Source organism: Crocodylus porosus, unplaced genomic scaffold, assembly GCF_001723895.1.
Source record: "Crocodylus porosus isolate Cpor-Errol unplaced genomic scaffold, CroPor_comp1, whole genome shotgun sequence".
NCBI classification, from domain to species: Eukaryota; Metazoa; Chordata; order Crocodylia; family Crocodylidae; genus Crocodylus; species Crocodylus porosus.
In genome coordinates this window covers 40152296-40172318 of record NW_017728951.1, presented here as the reverse complement: position 1 = coordinate 40172318, position 20023 = coordinate 40152296, and the positions used below count along the sequence as shown (strand labels likewise).

Sequence of the window (20023 nt, the reverse complement as noted above, 5' to 3'; positions counted from 1 at the left end):
ATCCTATTCTCATCTGCCCACCCCTGTAACCTGTCTAGGTCTGATTGCAGCCTATTCCTCCCTTCTAGCGTGCCCACATCCCCCCACATCTTAGTATCATCAGCAAATTTGAACAGGGTGCTTTTTACCCCATCGTCCAAGTCGCTAATGAAGATGTTGAACACAGCGGGCTCAAGGACCGAGCCCTGCGGAACCCCACTGCCCACGTCCTTCCAGGTTGAGAAGGACCCATCCACTACCACCCTCTGGGTGCGGCCCTCCAGCCAGTTGGCAACTCAATTGACTGTGTGGATTTCGACACCACAGTCCCCCAGTTTCTTAATGAGAACGGGATGAGAGACAGTGTTGAAGGCCTTCCAAAAGTCCAGGAAGACTATGTCCACTGCTACCCCTGCATCTAAGGATTTGGTGATCTGGTCTGTGACCGCCAGACTGGAGGGAGAGGGGGGGATCCTCCCCGTGGGTAGTTGCCTGTGGAAGAAGGACCATCACTGGTGCTACTGGTTGGGAGTAGATGTTATGATGTCCATTCCCCGCCCTAGATCTCGCCCACCACGACTTGTTGTTTATGTTCAGTTAGGGCAGTTCCTGGTCACTCTGCAGCCCGGGGGCCTCTCCGCGGTCACGTTGCCGGGCTCCACCACCCCTTGCTCCCTGGCCTTACGCCTCCTCTGATGCTCCCTCCTAATGTGCGACCCGGCTTCCTACGGACGGGCTGATTGCCTCACCGGTCTGACCGACCCTGATCCTAGAGTTCCTTGTACCCTGGGTGACCCGGGGCTGGGTCACGGTCAAAGTGGGGGTTTCACTACGGGGTCCTTAGCCCAAGCTCCCCGGCTATACCCCTCAGCTGGGTTATCCCTTTTAACAGGAAAACAAACCTGAAAACTGAAACTAGGTCCTCACAGCCCTACTGGCCGGGCCTCTAACCCGGACCTTCCCGGGACCCTTTTTGGGCAATTCCTATCCTAGCCTGTGGTCAGAGCCGGCTGGTGTCACCCTCCGCTCGATAGCGCCTCCTTAGCGCTCTTCCGGGTCTCGGCCCTGCCTGGCAATGTCGCGTTCCCGCACTGGCGCCCCAACCCAGGACCTGCAAGTCCTGCTTGTCTCGGGTTCGCAGTCCCAAAATTCCCTGCCGCTTGATTCCTCATCCTTGACGCTCGTCGGCCGCTCCTTGCTCGTTGTCCTGCGGCTGGCCGTGGCTGGTATCCTTCCCTCTGCCTGGGTACGCTGCTGCTCCCTGCTAGGGTTCCTGGTCCTTCCCTCTGGGGACCTTGCTGCTTGCTCCTCCCCGGAGTCCTCGGCTCCTCGCGGTGAGGGGTTGGCAGCCCGTCCAGCCCGGGAGCTTCCTATCCCCCCTGCTGGGGGGTCTGTGGCCCATTCCCCTTTCAGGTCTTCTGCCTCGGTTGATGTAAGGCTCCCGGCTCGTTCTCTCCCCCGTCCCAGCTCGGCGGCCGCTTTTATCGCTGGCGTCCATTTGCCAGCGCCGGCTTCCGGTCGCATCGGCGTAAACAAGCAGCAGATGTCCCGCTCGGGCTCTGCCGCCACCGTGGGTAAGTCCCGTCCCGGTTCCCCGGGACATGGTCATAGAAGGCCACCAGGTTTGTCTGACAGGACCTGCCTCTAATGAACCCGTGTTGGTTGCCCCTAAGCATAATCTTCCCTGCTGGCCCCTCGTAGATATGCGCCAGAATAATTTTCTCAAAAATCTTGCCCAGGATTGAGGTAAGACTAACTGGCCTATAGTTTCCTGGGTCCTCCTTCCTCCCCTTTTTGAAGATGGGAACCCCATTGGCCCTCTTCCAGTCCTCTGGCACCACACCAGAGCACCACGAGTGCTCGTAAAGCCATGTCAGGGGTCCCTCAGTACTCTAGGGTGGAGATTGTCTGGACCAGCTGATTTGATTACATCCAGTCCTTCCAGAAGTTCCCAAACTAGTTCCTCACTAACCGTTGGCCTAGGTGTGCCTCCCCTGGGATATAAAGGGGGCCCAGAGAGGGGGTGACTGTTCCAGTCCCTGCTTAGGAAAATGGAGGCAAAGAAATTGTTAAATATGTTGGCTTTGTCGTCTGGTGTAACAACCAAATTTCCTAATGTGTCCTGCAGGGGCCCCACACTACCCAGAACCTTCTTTTTACCCCCTATGTATTTAAAAAAGGATTTCTTGTTGTCCTTAACCCGGGAAGCTAGTCCCAGTTCCATCTCCACCTTGGCCTTCCTGACTGCCCCCCTACATGCCCAAGCAACTGCAGTGTAGTCCTCCCTGGTGATGGCCCCTCCCTTCCATTGGGTGTACACCTCCCTTTTTGCTAGGAGACATTCCAGGATGCTTTTGGTGAGCCATGGGGGCTTATGTGCCCTCCTGCTCTGGGGCTTCTCGCTGCCCCCCCTTCCTCTGGGGCTTCCCGCTGCCCCCTTGTTCTGGGGTTGGGGCAAGTGCACCCCAAATTGCTGTACCCTCTCTGGTGCCGAGGTCCCCACATCACTGGGGATCCCCTATGAGGCCTCCTCCAACCCCTAATAGCCTCACCCGGTCCTCCGGTGTTATAAAACTACAAACAGAAAACTCAACCCCCTGGGCTGTAACATAAAATCTAAGCTGTCTGGCTAACCATTCTTTAATCCCTATGAGGGAATCCTCCACCCCATAACGGCAAACAGGAGCTGCTTGTGCCATCAGGCTTCTCCACTCCACTTGCTCTGGCAGAGCTCCTTCTCCTTGGGCTACCAGTGGAAAACTGCCCTCCTAGTTTCATAGTTTCTAGGGTTGGAAGGGACCTGAGCAGATCATCGAGTCCAACCCCCTGCCATGGCAGGAAAGAGTACTGGGGTCAAACGACCCCAGCAAGGTGTACATCTAGCCTCCTCTTAAAGACCCCCAGGGTAGGAGCCAGCACCACTTCTCTTGGAAGTTGGTTCCTGGCCTTACCCCTGGCGTTTATATATGCCAGGCTCTGCTCCTTCCTGTCAGCTGACTCCCCAGTGGTTGCCCTAGCAACCCACACCTGTGCCTCTGCTCTGAGGGTAGCAGGCACCTTAGTGTCCTGCTACAGATACACACACTGGGCATTCAGTGGCCATGTGCTCGGGCCATAGCAACTAAGGGCCAGACTCCATTCTCAGTTACAGCAGCATACATACAAAGTAGTTGCAATGAAGTCAGAGTTACTCCAAGTCTACACTGATGTAATAAGGCTGAAGCTGGCCCAAGACAGCTCCCTGTGAATGTAAAGGATAGAGTGGCATGTCCATCACAGACTTGGGCTTGGGGATCCACAGCCAGGAGGGCCCCAACCTCCTCCTGAAGGCCCTGGACACGTTCATGTCATCATTGTGGATTTAGGCCTTGCATTCTGGAAGCAGACACAAGGCAGCAGATAACGCAGACAACTGAAGGGTGAAGAGAGCAAACCAGGGCGGTCCTACTTTAATTTATGCCTACACCATCCCTAATCCCCTAATGCTGCTGGAGGCAATTCATACCTGGTGCAACCCACTCCCACTGACCTTAGGGAGAGCTGAAGTCTCTTTCAGCCCTGTATTGTCTACCCTCCAGAATGCTGGTGGAATCTGTCCTTATTTTGCATAACCATTGAATGAGACAACAATGCTGGTTATACAGGATGGCTAGTTCCACCTCCCTCCTGATCATTGATTCCCAGGATCAGCTGATTTTTTCTGTTACCTACAGCCTTGTCCAACAGGGGAACACCCCTGCCTCAGTGACATTACTTCTGAGTTACTCTAGGGAAAGAGAAGTGAGAGTGCATACCACAGCCCTGCTAGGCCTGCCACACAAACCAATACCCTTGGGGACATGGTAGAGTGGGGTTTAGTGGGAAGAGAACAAGGAAATTTTCAGAAATGCTGCTGAGAGCCTGGACAGTGACAGTGTCTTGTCCCCCTACCCCAGCACTTCCCACAGGCATCTTTAGCTGAGGGTGAAGTCCTCCAAAGCTATTGCTAGCCACCATCCCATCCACACTAATTAATATTTGCTTCTTTATGCCTATCCAATCTCCAGGACCAGTCCCGATGCAGTGCTTGCAGCATATGTTCATGCCTGTTCCCAGGATCTGGAGGTGGAAGCAGGAGAGGCCACTTAGGGACAGATCACATTCTGCTGCCCGTCACTGTGGGAGTTTACCCCAGCCCAAGGGGAAGATGGGGGGAGCTGACATGCTCAGTTAGCTTAATGGATAAGTGGTAGTGTCCCCCTGTCCCCACCCCACAGATACAGACTCCCTCCACGCTAGGAGAGGGTGAAAGGAGAAGAGCCCCCAGCTGTTAATTTGCACTAATAGACTCAAATCTGACAGATGAACAGCTCAGCGCTGCACTTAGTGAAAGGTTCCCTGAGGGCTGTTGGGATTATCAGGGTTGCTACAGGTCCCCAGGCTTAGCCAGGATTAAACTAGAACTCACCTAGCAGCCTGGCTCTTTGCTCAGGGTTGTGGGAAGGGGTTTGTTTCCCTTGTCTGTATTTGGCTTCTCTGGGGAAACCCAGAAGATAATTCAGTAACCCAATGAGTTTCAGTTGAATTCAACAGCCTTCCCCCCACCCTTTGCCCCTGCCCCTCTGCTTTTCTTCTTTCAGATCCGAAAGAGGAGCAAAGCGTGTCGGGGAGGCCTGTGGGAGAATGATGAACTGGTGTCCATCAATGGGAAGCCCTGCACTGGCCTCTCCCATGCCAGCGCCATGCAGATCATTGACTCCTCCAATGGCACCTTGCACATCTGCGTGAAAAGGTAAAAGCCATGCTCTTGGGCTTGGGGCAGGGACAGGAGCAGGGCACCACACTGCAGTACAGATCTATTCTGCTCAACACTTGTCATGCCTCTTCTTTCACATAACACAAGGCAGGGAGCCAGGCTAGTGTGCCCCAGTGCTCTGGGGCATGGGAGGATGGTGGGAAATCAAGATTAGTGGAGGGCTTCCATTCAACAGCTGTGCAGGCACCTAGGACTTCCGTGCTATCTACATGCTGCTTCTTCCTAGGACTTAGGACTTCCCTGCTATCTTCCATGGATCTACATGCTGCAACCCAGTCACACAGCACAGCAACAGCAGGAAATAAACCTAGCTCCTACCTCTTGAGCCAAAGAAAGATCTCTCTTAGTTGCTAAGGGACTCCAAGTCATAAATGAGCCATTATGCCTCCATCCCATAGCATGCAGTGTTTCATTACAGTGATTAATGACATCAGAGACATTGCTCCGCTTGGGATAAGGCAAGTGTTATGTAAACTGGGATAGTTACAATAAAGGAAAGAGTAAAGTAGTGATGATCCTGGGAGTGTTATTTATAGCATGTCACCATACTAGAGTGTGAACAGACCTATCAAGAGGTCATAGGTGTATGCCCAGGTATGTCCTCCTGTCCAGCCTAATTTCTTGCTGACTGAGGCCCTGACCCAGCAAAGCACTGAAGCACAGGCCTAACTTTAAGCACATGAGTAGCTCCTGTGTGACAAAAGTTAAACTAGGGTGTTTATACACATGCTCTGGGGGGGGGCTTTAATTACAGTGGCTCCGAGAACCACTCTAATTAAAGCACCCAGAGCATCTCATGTATCAGTGTCCCTGTGCTTCACAATGGCGGCAGGGGCATTTCATCTAAAGCTCACCACTGGAGCCTGCTGGAGCGCGGTAATTACCATGCTCCATCAGAATTGATTAATCGTGTCTGCCCCAACCTGCTGTAATTACAGTACATCAGAGAAGCTTCCTGCTCGTGTATAGGTACCCCTAGGCTAATGCCTTAGGGTTGATTTGGTCAGCCCAGGCACAGGAGTAAAGCATGTTGTGAGAGATGGCGAAGACTTGTTAGGCCCCATCTAATATATTTTCCTGCAACTGCAGAATTGTCTCCTGCCATGCACCAGCCTGCACAAGGCACTGAAATGTCCCAGGCAATGGAGTTTCTGCAGTGTTGAAGTGAGAGAATATTTGGTTCCTGGACAAGGATGAGAAAGAGCTACTGATCCCCTGTGAAGTGGGACCTAAAGAGGCAGTGCTTAGAGAGAAAAGAAGGGGAAAATGAAGTTCACCTCATCCAACATTACTAATTGAATCTACACCTGGTTGTAGTGAGCCAGTGCTTGCAGCAATTGTGGTGCACTCATTCAAGGCTTTGGGCTCCTGGCAGTGATTCAGAGTGATAACAGAGGCCTCCAGAAGGCATTTAGAATAGCACTGATCCCCCTCTAGGCCTTATCTCACTACACCAGCCTGCATTTCACTGAGCCAAAATCAACACCCTTATAATTAGCTAAGTGGCCCTGCAAGTTCCTCTCAGGGTATGTGGATCAGCTGGTTGGAGCAGCATTAGATGGCTTTGGGATAGCATAACCATCTGGCCATGTCCCATGCAATAGAGGGACTCACCAAATGCTGCTGCTTATTATAACTCTAGTCCCTGAGGCATATTTATAGTCTTGCATGGTGCAGCATTCATTTCCTGTGCAATGAGTGCAGAGTGTATGTGTGCTGGTGGGGAGGGTGAGGAAAGAGAGTGATTGGGTAGGAGGAGGGGTATTACCCTCCACACAGTAACACTTTGCACTTCTCTGGTCTAACAGTTAAAGAAAAAGTCTTGGAGGCAGGACTCATCTGTCACTCTGCCTCCAACAGCAAGCCATAAAAATAAGTGTTCCTTTAAGAAATAAGGAGTGGAAGGAAGGAATTAATGCAACTGTTAGCCATTTAGTTTTAGGATAGATAGACTTGAGAGTAGGAGGGGAGAGGAGATTTGTGTAGCCAGAAGCAGGAAGAGAAGTGGTTCACACAATCACAAATTGGACAGGAGGAAATTCAAATGACTGCAAAGGATGGGGACTCTCTCTTAAGATCCATACAACAAAAATGTTTGAGAACCTCCAAACCTGAAGCTTCCCAACAAAGCAAGCTCTCCCTCCACCTGAGCCCTTTCAGTTTCCATCCCACGATCTCTCTTTCATAATCTGCACCCATACTTTAATTAGAGAATCGGAAAGAACCCCCAAGGCCCTGTGCCTAATGCATTAGCTAGGTGGCACTACATGCATTTTGTGGTGCTGTAGGAGCCTGGCTGTTGACTACAAGTTTCTGGGAGGAAACAGGCTCTTCAGCTTCTGGTACTATTGCTTTAAATTGCAGTACATCATCATAATACTTGGTGCTCCGTCTCCTTCCCTATCCTCTGGAGATGATGGAGCATGCCACAGCCTCCATGCCCATCTGCCATCAATGTTAACACCTTCCATATCATCATTAGGGCAGTGAGGGTACACATTTCAGTAGGACCCAATGATTATTGAGCCCAAATCCTATTTTTATTCAGACATTTAGAATTGTTTATGAGATTCACCTGAAGGCCCTAAGTCATTGTGGACACAGGATTTTGACTTTTAAGACACTTGGGTACTAATAACAATTTTTTCTTATAGCAACATTGCTACTTAAAGTATTCAGTTAATTCAAGCATCAATTTATATTTCTTAAACCATGCCATGTAGAAGAGATGCCCCTGCATCCAGCATTTGCAATGTGGGTACAGGCTGAGAAAGGGTCACCACCTCCATTGCTGGTATTGCAGTAGTCATGCCTCTGACTAGATAGCAGCTATCTGAGCTTGATTTTTCAAGCTCTTCTTTTTTTGGAATATGAAACTCAGTCTTTTTTAATCACCTTTTCCCAGAATAAGGGCTGAGTCTCCAAAGTCCAGCTCAGTGCATACCTGGCTCTAATCAGAGTTTAGACACATCAGGTTTTAGATAATAAGAACTGCAGGATTTGTCCCCCGTGAGAACCCCTGGGCCATGTCAGAAAATCCTTCCTCAGCCTTTCAGTCTCATAACTTCCACTAAGATTTTGCCTGAGTAGAGACTTCAGGAATGGCTCTTGGCATACAGAGACAAAAGTCAAAGACCACATGATTCTTTCCAAGCCTAAGTTGTGCTGGAGAATGGAGGAGGAAGAGCACCGCCCAAAAATGCAGCCTCAAGACAAACTGCCTTTGGAATCATGATAACCCTCAAGGTCTAGGGCAGGGGAGAGAAAGCTGCCACCTGCTATTCCTATAGAGCAGACGTAGCTGATCAACCACAGCCAAGCTAGGCATCAGAATGATGGACAATGACCTGTACTGTCTCCAACCTAGGACACAAATCTAGCTAACCCCCTAATATCAGAGAGAAAGGCAAATATCACTCCTGACTGGGGCCTACACACACCCATGCAGAAGGTGCCAATGCCCTTGACCCACTGTACCTATATTACAGTCACTTGCCTATAGGTCTCCAAGAGGAGGGAGTCATCTCTCCTTTCTGACACTTATGAGAGTCGTTTGAAAGCACCATAGTTCCAATGCCTGATTTGGGGTTCCAGCATAAGTCAAAGCAGTTTCAAAGCAGCCCTACAATGTCCACTTGCTAACAGGTCTCAGGGACCATTCCAGCTAGGAGAAGCAGGGGCATACTACCCTGTCTCCTGCAGGGTAGTCTGGCAGGGAGAGATTTGCTTTACAGGCTTTTTGCCAGATAGGGATTCCACCTAGCCCAGAAGAAAAGACTGGAAAGTTTGTAAGTGGCTTTGGGGCTTGTTTGTATTATTGGATAATCTGATTTTGTAGTGTTTTAAACTCATTTTGCATAGGGATTAAGGACTGGACAGGGGAGAGTGGCTTACTGTGGCCCTGGAGGCATGGGCTGAATCTTGCTCTAGACTTGTGCTAGTGGTTGCCCCCAGTTGACTCAGTTCTAATTTAAGGCTGGGGGTTCAAAGTCAGCCAGATGTGAGACTGGTCATATTGCTCCCTCGTGTACTGATGGTTGTAGACACTAGGGTGCTGTGACCATGTGGGCCTGATGAGTTTCAAGGCTTAGGCAGCCCTTTGACTTAAGGACTGGAGAAAAGGGCCAGAATGGTGAAGCTTAGGTCACCTCTCCCTCCCCTGGGCTGTGGGCATCCCTTCACACCCTGGGAACCTTCTGCTAAGCTCTCACATCAACCAAACTTCACCAGTGCACTCTTTTTTCTCTCCATAGGGCAACTGGTGGAGACCAGGCTGCCACACGACTCCTGCGCTCCCCTTCCCCTGGAAAGCCACGGGTGCTCTCCCCTACCTCCCCAGTCAGCCCCATGCCCCAGCTGCTCAGCCCAGAGCCATCAGGTGCCCCAACCACCACTCCACCTGAGCAGCAGCGGATGAGGCTACAGCAGCTGGAGAGCATGACTTCGCCCCCAGACAGCGAGGCATACTATGGTGAGACAGATAGCGATGCTGACAACATTGCTCAGGAGAAACAACGGCGGGCCCGAAAAAAGACCCCTCGCTCCCCACCAGGGGGCTCCAACAACAAGGTGGATGCACCACAGGATGAGGTTTCCCTCTCTGAGCAGAGCGGCTATGACAGCACCCTTGAGGCTGCGGTGCAGGATGGTGAAGGAACTGAGAATGTGAGTGGGGTGGCCAAGAGAGAGATCGTGTACCAGCCTGGCAGCCACATGGAGACCCCCTTCTCGGAGAGTGAGGTGCTGCTGCAGCTGCCTACACCAGAGGGAAAGGAAGCATGCTCAGAGGCCATGCTCCTGCCCCATGCCACCAAGACCATCCGAGCTGAGCGCCATCTCATCCCCATGGTGGGGCCAGTGGAACACCCAGTAGATGAAGATCTAACCACCACCTATGTCGAGAAAGCCAAACAAGCCAGTAAGTGCCCCTGGACAAACCTCTCCCTTGCTTCCCACTCATCCTAACTCCCCATTTGATCGGGTCACCCTGTTTAAAGTCTCACCACTGATATCACTCAGCAAACTGTGGGATTCTATTTACCTAGCTTGGAAAGATGCTGGGCCAGGCCAACTAGGCAGAGATTGGACCATGTAGGTCAGGCAGGCCAAGGCTTTCTCCCTGTGGACTCTTGTCTGCTCCATCACAAGTTATGGAAAGAGCTCAGGAGTCTAGAACTGAAGCATAAAAACTGGCCCAACTGCTTCTGCAGCCCAGTGATATCTGCTGGCTACAAGAGAGATATTACTGCTTATTAGCATGGCTTGGGTTGAAAGAGCCCCATTCATTTTCTAACCTTTCTGTGTCCAAGCCAAGAGGCTCCAGCGCAGCTCAACTTTCTCTACCACATAGTTCCTAAGAAGTGAGCAACGAGATGATCTACACAATAGGACCACCCCAAATATTATTATTAGCAGCATATTTCTTATTGGCACTGTCCCTTCCACTTTGTTAAGTTCAGGAGAAACCTGCCTGCTTTTTTCCCCACATTTGGAGGGTGATATCTATGCAGTTTTCTTTCTATCAGGAGAAATGTGCCTATGTACATGGGATGGAGCTGGTCAGCTCCAGTAGAAGAGTTTGTTGCCCTTGCCTGGTCAGCTCAGGGCTGCCAATAAGAAGATACAGGGACTGGAGGAGAGTAAATCTAAGTAAGCTGTTAGTGCCTGTGAGGGGAACCTCATCCCTAGGAAACAGGGATGAAGCACCAGAAAAACACCAGGGAAAGCAACTCTTCGTGGGTACCTGGGAGGTACCCTAGAAGGGACCCAATGGGAGTTTTATATCTTGAACTTCTGTGGCTCTAGGATTCCTTGTCCTTTCTGCTTTTCCTTCCCTGGGATCATACAGTAAACCTCACAGCTGCTCAGGTTCGTGGAAGTCATGGCCAGAACACATCTTAGCTGTGATCATGTCTGAGTCCCATGCTGGCTCTCCCATCCTCCAGGGTTGTTTCTGAACTTTAACATAGGCAGTGCTTCTATGATCTCACTGGTAGCTGCTTCACCGAGACTCTCTCCAAGAGGATGTATCTCTGAATAGCAAACCCAACCCAGCTGTTAGTTAAGTCTTATTTAAAGACATCACATTTGCATTTCATTGTCTGTTTCTCCCTCCCCTTCCTTCTATCCTTTCCTCATAAATTTGCAGAGAGACGTTACAGGCCAGGAAAAATCTAGTACCTGACTCCCAGTCCCCTTTTCTGACCATAAGACATGCTCCTTCCAAAGCTAACAGGAACTGCAAGGCAATGGCTTCAGCTTGTGCTTTTCTCCCTTCCCAGGCATGAACCTCCCTGGATCTCCATGGTCCCTGGGAAATTTTGGGAAATGCTTCCAAATCAGATTTCATTCCTCCCAGAAGGGCACTAAGGCACTGTTCCCCCCGTGTTCCCCCCCGCCACACTGCAGATACAGTCCAGCTCTTTGCCCTCAGACCCAATTTGGCAGTGGTATTAGCCTGGTTGCTGGGTCTGTTTGCTCCCCAAAAGGCTGAGAACTCACTGCCCCTTGGACAGCAGCAAAACCAACACTTGCAGCCTCCCTGTGGTTGGAGCTATTTTTTCCCCTTCGAATAAGGTACAAACATGAGATGAATGCTGAGAAAGGCACATCCAGCTGCTCTTTGCCACCTGATAAGTCTGGGCACTGAGTGAGCAATTGCTTTACATCAGGGCTTATTTCCATGGACAGAGTCAGCACAGATGGCTCCCAGGAGAGCCACCTCTTTAATACAAAGCATTTTTTGGTGACAGAATAATATCCTGTGGCAGAAGCTGATGTAACCACATCGCAAGCTAGACCAAGGGTTCCTAGAACCACTACAGCCTGAGCTAATCATTTACTTTCCTAATATACTCCCTTTTGAATTAAGCAGGTCAGGTTTCTGCCAGGTGCCCTGATGTATGAGCTCTCAGAATGGCTTCCCAAGGTGACAGCACTCCATGGCATACCACATAGCTAACACAGCCTTCCCTGGCTCCCCAGTGGGAAAGGAAGGCAGGCAGTCATACTCTCTTTTGGCCATAGTGCAATGGAAAATAAGCTACAAATGACAATAAATAGTACTGGGGAGGGGAGGACAAGAAGGACAAACATGCTACATGAGGGAGAGAGAGAGAAAGAGAAAAGCTCTTGCACCTAAGATAAACACATGCTGCTGTTCATGGGTTTGAGTGAACTGTGGTCTATGCCAGCTTCTGTAGGGAGCCTGTCTGGAGAGGAGGTGTGAGAACACAAGGTGAATACAGCTCCCCCCCTCACCCAAAGGTGCTGCCAGAAAGTTGAGGACCAGCCAGTGTAGTCCCAAATTGATGCAGTCATGGTACAATGATGCTGTGGCCTGTCTGCTGTCTCCAGGTGACTAGTGCAGGGACAGTCTAGGAGGCTCTATGCTTCTTCAGAGCTATACAGTGGATCTCTGGGGTGTTTTCAAGCCCTGGGAATGACTAGAATCATTCTCCTGTGCTCTAAACTCCATCTTTAACCAGGGTCATCTCTTCTGTCTTCTCAATCATGTCATTAGAACACAGTCTCTTATTTTCAGGATTCGTTATACATGTTCTCAGAGGTAGAATGGATCCCGTTTTCCCCTCACAGAAATGCAAAAGACAAGCAGACCAGTTCAGGGCTCTGGTCCCAGCTTGTTATCTGCTGCAGGAATTTGAATCAGTGCAGAAGTGCTTCAAAATATCTCAGTTTAAACTGACCCACTGGATTATTTTTGGTGCCTGGGAGTCGAGGCAATCCATGTATGGTGGAGAAGAAGGGGACACTTCCTTCTCTGCTTTATGTGGGCCCAGCTGCCTGTACAGGTTCAGCAGAGGGACCGCATCCCAGCTTGGAAAAGGAAGCCCCTTTTTTAAGCCTGATGCATAGGCTGCATTGCTCAATGTGGTAGGATGCTTATAAATAAATGTCATATTCAGTGGAGCATGTGAGCTGTCTCCCAGTTCAGATGGTGAATGCTATTGCTGCTCTCAGCCTGCTGGAAGGTGTGGGTACAGCAGGAGCTACAAAGAAGATGGAGCATTGGGACATCACTTTGAACCTTTTGCACTAAAACCTTCATTTTGCCCTTGACAGGGGCAGCCTTAGAAGCTACAACTCTTTGATGATCACAGCTGAATGTCAGTGGGTTCTGGGATGCCCAAGGGGGCAGGGTTGGGGGTAAGGATTAATTAAGAGTCCTTCCAGTTCGGGTCTTGACTGTTATAGGTGGGAAAGGTATGACAAGGGAGGCATTCAGTCATCGATTACTGTCTGTCCCATGGGAATCATGTCCCATGAGGTCTGCTTCTAGCAGCATTGTGCATGGGCGACTGGTGCCTCCCAAGTCTGGGAGGGCACCAGATTGCCGATGAGATTGCTGATCTCAGGGGGTGCACATGTACCTACATGTGCCCCCTACACATTACTAATGTCATGGTACAATGACAGGGAGGGACCTTTGTTCCATGCTGCCCCATAGACAGGCAACCACTTCCCTGGTTTAGTCACGAGCAAGATGTGGGATCTCACTTTGGCCCATATTTGCTGGGGATTGTTACTGCTTCCCCCAGGGAGGTCAAGAGGCTTACCACTTGTAAGCAAGCATGGATTTGCCTTAGCTTAAGGAACTGTCACTTAATACGAACAGTTAACTTTCATCATCTTGGATCTTTGCAGGTTAGAATGAGGCCATTACAGAGATGACAGTGAGATAATTACCCAGTTTTACTTGAGCTTGTGTAACATGAAGGTTGTGCTTGTGTCTTTGGTTGATGATTTCCTTCTGGCCTGGGACAGAGGTCATGTGCCAGGATGCTTCTTTTGTGGGTTGGGCAGACTGATCAGGAGCTGTGTTCTTACTCTCCTGGAAGGCCTAGTCAGAGTGCATGGAGTCACTCTTCAGTGGTGCCATTCACTAATGGCAGGAGAAAATATTATCTGTGGGGGCTCAGGAGTGCATGGTGGGGGATCTGGGCATGGTACTGTGGCAGTGGTACTGGAGCAGTGGAGCCACACAGGTGGCTCCACACCAAGTGGCACTGTGTACTGTGGGATGGTGGCACTGTGGTGCTGCTGTTGTTGCTGGCCGCTGCAAAATTAGTTTGTGGGGCTAAGCCCCGTTAGCCCTGGCCTTCCACTGCCTGTCTGCCATTTACTCTTTTCTTACTGATTTTAAAGTATTCCTAGCTAATGGCTCATCCTCTTCTGGGGCTTTCATCTAGGAGATCCCACAACTTTCCCACTCGGCATCCTTCTTGTTCACCATGTGTCTGCTCTTCCTGGGGTGAGGTAGAGATATTGTGAACTGAAGCACTCTCAATAGATTTCTGAGAATCTGGTTTATATCTGACCCATAACCCACAGGTTTTCCAGAACCTCACGAAGAGACAGACTTGGATGAGTGTGCCCTGGCTCAAGATAAATCCAGATAGATGTGATACTCTTGGGCAGAGGAAAGTACTGTGAGCATCTTGAGTTGTTAGGAGGCTGATCCTGGTACTAGAAAATATGGCTGCCCTTCATCTCAGAGGTTTCCAGTCTCAAACTCCTAGGTTGTAATAAGGTCCTGAAAAGCCTTTAGCTTTCAGTTTTCCTTGGCCTGGTCCTTGCTGCAGTTTTCCAAACCTTTGTCACTTCCAGGCTGTAAATTTTTTGTACTGCAATTAGAGTCATGCATAAAGACTATCAGTGGATCCACTCAGTGTGGAATACAGCTGCCTGCCCTGTGGGTGCAAGCATGTCTTTATAGAGGTTTGTGCACAATGGTGGTTTTCATTTCTATTCCCTTTGCCACTCAAGGTGCAGGAGTCCAACTTGTTCACAGATTGTTTTGCTCCCTGTGCTCCACTGTAGCATTTATAATTGGACAAGTTTTTCTTGCAGCTGAGTCCTCTGGGTTTAAGGTCTAGTGTGGAGGCAGGTCATTCTCACTGGTGGGATTCTGAACTCACTGTCTCACCTCCTGCCTCAGTTTTCTCTGACAAAGACAGCAACAGCACTTGCACTGACCTCAGTAACACAGGATTGAGCCCAGGGCCCTTGCAGAGCTCAGGCATAATGAGTCCATGCTGGCATATCTATGATTTAGACATAAGCCTGGGGAGGAATGTGGTTAGCTGGTGAGTAAAGGAGGAGTGAGTGGTTGGATTGAACTGGCATGTTGTCAATTACTGGCTTCCTTCATCAGTCTATTTTGAACTGTTGAAGTACTCAGACATTAAGGTGATAGAAACCTTAAAATAAATGTATTAATAAACCGCAGTCAGTAGTTCCTAGGTTCCAGGGCCTCTGGACCCAGTGAAAATCAAACCTACTGCAAATGTGAAATGTAACCCAATGAATGACCAATGTAGTTTCATTAGTGCTGAAAATGAAAAGACATCAGTGAAACCGATGGTACTAGGGCAAAGTTATAGGGCAATAATACATGGATGGGACCCCATTGGGTCTTGAATACAACCAGGATGTGGGCAGTTGGGGCTTGTTCTTCGAGGATCACAATCCAGAGGATAAGGAACTTACCAGGTCATGAAAATAAAGGTCCCAACTAGAGTCAGGAGCTGGCAGGTTAAGAGGCTGGGGTCTGTAAGAGGCCTAGACAGAGGCAATGGCCCTGGGTTGAACAACAAATCAGGGCAAATCAGAACAGGAAGTATGGATCCAGATGGCCAGATGGAACTCACTATCCAGGGGGTCTGAGGCAGGCAGCTATAACTAGACAAGACCAGGACATGAGTGATCACTGATCACCAAACTAAGCTACAAGCCAACCGTCAGAAGACAAAGGGCTGGGCTGGAGTCAGGAGCATAGGGTGGGTGGGTGTGAGTGAGTGAGTGAGTGACAAGGGATAGGGAACCAAAAACAAAGAGTTAGACTCTCAAGACTGGCCAGAGTGGAATCTATTCTATTAAGGAAACTAACAGGCAGTGGAAGAGCGTCTGCTTATAGGTAGGGAGCCATGCCCATGCAAGGGGCCAGCTAGGTTACTTAGGTTGCTGGCAGCCAGGCTCACTCAGGTAACCAGAGCCAGTTTGGGGCAATTTAGCCTGCAGGTTTCTCTGCTCCTGACAGCAAAAGGCTAGGTGGCTAAAGAACTTTGCTGGGCACAAATATGTTGACTTCAATAAGACACTTGATATGGTTCCACATGACATTCCCAGAGGTCAGCTAGAGAAATGTGGCTTAGGTGGAACTACTGTAAGATGGCTACACAATCAACTAAAAATAGAATAGAGAGCATAGTTATTAATATCTCACAACATGGAGTTGAGAAGGAATTTTAGCTGGAGGCTTGCTGCAGTCTGCTCTATGTCTAATAGTTTCCTTCCTTGTGGCTCTAGGACAGTGGTTTCTAACCTGTGGTCCACAGACTGTATCCAAGGGGCCCACAAAAGATGATTATGATCAATCAAAAGTATGTGAATACCCATGCTTACAATTCAAAGGGATCTGCACCTCTGTTTGCAATTGTTTAGGGGTCCACAAATGAAAAAAGTTTGAAAACCACTGCACTAAGCCACTAATCTATGTCCAGCACATGCTCTCTTCCCATCAACTTTATATGACTGCAGAAAAGAGAAGGATTTCTTTAAGAAAGTGAAGTTATATGTCAGCAGTTCCCCTCTTCTCTCAATGAATCTTGTCCTTCCTGTTTGTTAGACTGAGACCATGAGGGCAGGGACTAACCTTATTTATGTCTTGTGTAGTCCTCAGTCCATTGTGAATAAAAAGCAATAAATAAATAACAATGATACTCATTATTTCAGTGAATGGTTCAGATGATGTAGCAGAGGTTGTGGTGTATTCATCAATCTACAAATGATACAAAGCATAAAAGGAACATACCATTTGTTCTGAGAAGGCTAGGCTACTTAGAGTAGGAGCTTGAAAGATTGGAGAAATGGAGCGTTTGAACTAGCAGCATTTTTTGCCCTTTCTTGCACTGCAATGTCATGCCTGTTTGGATGAGTGGGATTTCCAGACACTTTGAAAGTCTGGTGCGTTAAACTAAAACTCTTCAAATGTAGTTTAGTTTGGCTTGCCAGGAATTAAAGCGTTGCATCCATGGATTTGTTCCATGCAAACACAAAGGCACTCAAAGACATGTAATGAGTCTCTTTGTCCACCAGATGGCACTGTGACATTTTTGTAGTTCACCCCTTTGAATTGCTGCCACTTCTTTTTTTTCTTTTGCTGTGTGCTTGCCCCCTGTTCCCACAGCTGTGTGGCAGAGGAGAGGGGTTGGAGGCCCCAGGCTTGGGGGGCAGCATGTGACCATCACACTCTTCTGCAGCACCAGCCAGAGGCTGGGCTTAATTCATTCAAAAACCTAGTATAGGCAAATACTGATGCAATGCTCCAAAGCTTAATTCATATGAAAACCTAGTATGTGCAAACACTGATGCGACGCTCCAAAATAAACAAGTTTAAATTTTACTAACCTATTTCACTGAATGAGGATTAAACCCTGTGACATGTACAGGCACTTATGGACTACAATACATCCAATGACACAGGCAGATGCAAAGTGGCTGAGATTTAATCAAATGCTCAGCTGCAGACAGGGAACATATACTAGCTGTAGTGCCACAGAGTAGGTCAAGGGGTTATAGTGGGAGACAAAGACAACATGAGTCAGTGAACTAGTGCAGTCACAAACAATGCAAAGGCCAGATTCACTGGCACATACTGCTTGATCTCTGCTGCTCTGGTGATGTGAAGTGGCTACCACCCTCTCAACAGGGACTACTACTGTGAAGACTAGTTTCAGGAGTCTACACAGGAAATACTGAATCCCTGAGTGCCATTCAATTCAACAAACCAAGATGACTTTGCTAGGCAAATTACCTCTCCAGCAGTGTTCAGGGCCCCCAAAGGGGATGTTGCAGTTACCTCTCTTCTTACTGGCATTTGTTCACCTCTCTGTGAAGAAGGTTCGCCATGGTTTGTGAGTTCATGGCTGACAGTTTGGAAAGCATGTATTGATTTGGTTTGGTTTGTAGATGCACCCTTTCTGAAAATCACGTGAGGGTCTCCACCTGGGCTCTCAAAATCACTATTCACTTCTGAAAATTGTGCCCCTGACAGTATTAAAAGTCCAGTTCGGCAAAATACTTAAGTATGTACTTAACTTGAAATATATGTGTAAGTATCATCGACTTCAGTGGGATTTCAGCAGATGCTTAAGTGGTTGGCTGAATCAGAGTTTAAATCAGTAATGATACTCTATAAGCAAAGATTGCTTGTACATGGATGGAAATAACAGAAATGAGGAACATGCCCCAGAGTTATGCCATTTATTTTAAGAAAAGTATATATAAGTATATGTAAGTATATATAAGTCCTTTATTGCTTGGATCTCCAACACTTTTCATGGCTGAATAGGCTAGCTTTTCACAGAGAAATACGCTGAAATCCAACAAAATCTTTTCAATATCTTATTGTGAAAGAACTTCAAATATAAGGGCCATGAGGTATGGCTGGCCTCTAATGCAGTGGTTTTTTACCTTTCTGAACTCAAAGCACCCCTCACTGGATTGGAGGCACCCCTTGAGTGGCACCTAATTTAACAAAATGATTTATATATTACAGTACTGAAGAGGGCCAGGGCAGGTGGGAGATTGTCCAGGAAGCTACAAGCCTGAGCCTGCACTTTTCAGCTCATCTCCTGATACCTTGCTTATCTGAGGTACCTTTAAAAGGAGCTGGTGGCACCCTGGGGTGCTGTGGTACCTGGTTGAGAATCACTACTCTAATGACTGATTGTCTGCAATGTTAGTCATGGAAAGATGGCCCCATCTAGCAGAAGTAGCTGGAAAAATAGAATTCCAGTTAATCCCATGTGAAAGAAGAGGATTCCACAAGTCTTTCATCACATGGGAAGAGATTCTTTATCCTTATCTAAACAGTATACTAACCTTGGGGAGATTGCTTCATAGAGCTTCCTTTAGTCATCTTTATCAATAAATGTTTCTGTTAAATTGAATTTGTGTCAGTAAGCCTCTAGTTCTACATATTGGGTAAGCATGCTTGCTCAGGCTTTTTTCTAATTCATTCTTGTCCTGTCCTGCACAAATTTATTTCAGGAAGTAGTTCCACTGACTTCACGAAAGTAAAGAAAAGCACACGTGTGTAATTCCACAAGATAAGGACCTAATTGTACATGTCATTCCATAGGGAACATTGCTACAGGAATTTAGAGGGACAAAGAAGAGAGTTCTATAGAAATTAACCGAAAGGTTTCTATAGCAATGGCCCCCAAAACATTTACTATGTGGTAGTATCCTTTCTTTGGAACTTGCAAACAATTGGGTTTGACCATGGTAGAAGATGATACTGCTGCTACAGAAACACAGACATTTGTTTACATGATGTAAAAAATTATTACTCTCTATTAGGTTTTTTAGAACTTTATAGGTTTTATAGAACTTTTCCTGGATGTACAAGTATTGATTAAGGCAGGGGTAGAAACATCTTCATTACATCTCGCTCTGAGGAGAGAGTAACTGTGTTCTTTAGCTGCAGAAGGCTTATTCACTGCAAGAAGGCAGGGGCTAATGGATCCATGTCAGACCTTTTCTGTGAAGCCAAGACACTCACAGATATTTTGCCTATTTCCTCTCTGGCTGCTCTAAAGGGAAGATCACATGACAATGTCACTATCTTACCCACTGTTCTGTGTCATATACTGGAAAAGTGTAGATGCTGAAAGAGAGAATGGACTGGGTATGATTAAGGTTTTTTTCCACTGTTCCTCTCTCACTTGCAAACTCCAGCATAAGGTCTAGGAAGTTCTAATTTGGAGGCTGTACCCCTCACTCCCATTCTCAGTAGCTACTTATGCTGCTTTCCTCCAAGAATTTGTCCAAACCCTTTCTGAATCTGGCTAAACTGTCAGCTTCCACAACATCCGGTGGCAACTCTGCACCCACCCCACTACCCATTCCTGAGTCCCCATGTCATGCTCTTAACACACTCATGTCTTGAATCACCCACCCTCTGTCCAGTGTTGGCATGTTGTACACACAGCTCTGTCTAAGTCCTTGACTTCAGGAAAGCTGACTTTGACAAGCTCAGATCACGACCCCAGGGGAGGGGAGTTCAGGATGAGTGGTTGCTCCTCAAGGGAGCAATCCTCAATGCACAAGCTAAGTCTATTCTATCTTGGAGGAAAGGCAGCAAGAGGGCACAGCAGCCCCCCTGGCTCTCCAGGGATCTAGCAGACCTCCTGAGGCTAAAAAGAAAGGCCTACAAAGGATGGA

The 20023-nt window shown here is 48.3% G+C and overlaps 1 protein-coding gene across 1 annotated transcript in view; it reads left to right on the top strand.

Moving 5' to 3' along the window:
- The window catches only part of SYNPO2L (synaptopodin 2 like), a 52794-nt gene that overhangs the window by 25997 nt on the left and 6774 nt on the right, over positions 1 to 20023 (top strand). Inside the window, exons 2-3 of the mRNA XM_019556329.1 lie at positions 4599 to 4750; positions 9028 to 9692. Coding sequence (XP_019411874.1) covers positions 4599 to 4750; positions 9028 to 9692 — 817 coding nt within the window. The remainder of the gene's footprint in view (positions 1 to 4598; positions 4751 to 9027; positions 9693 to 20023) is intronic.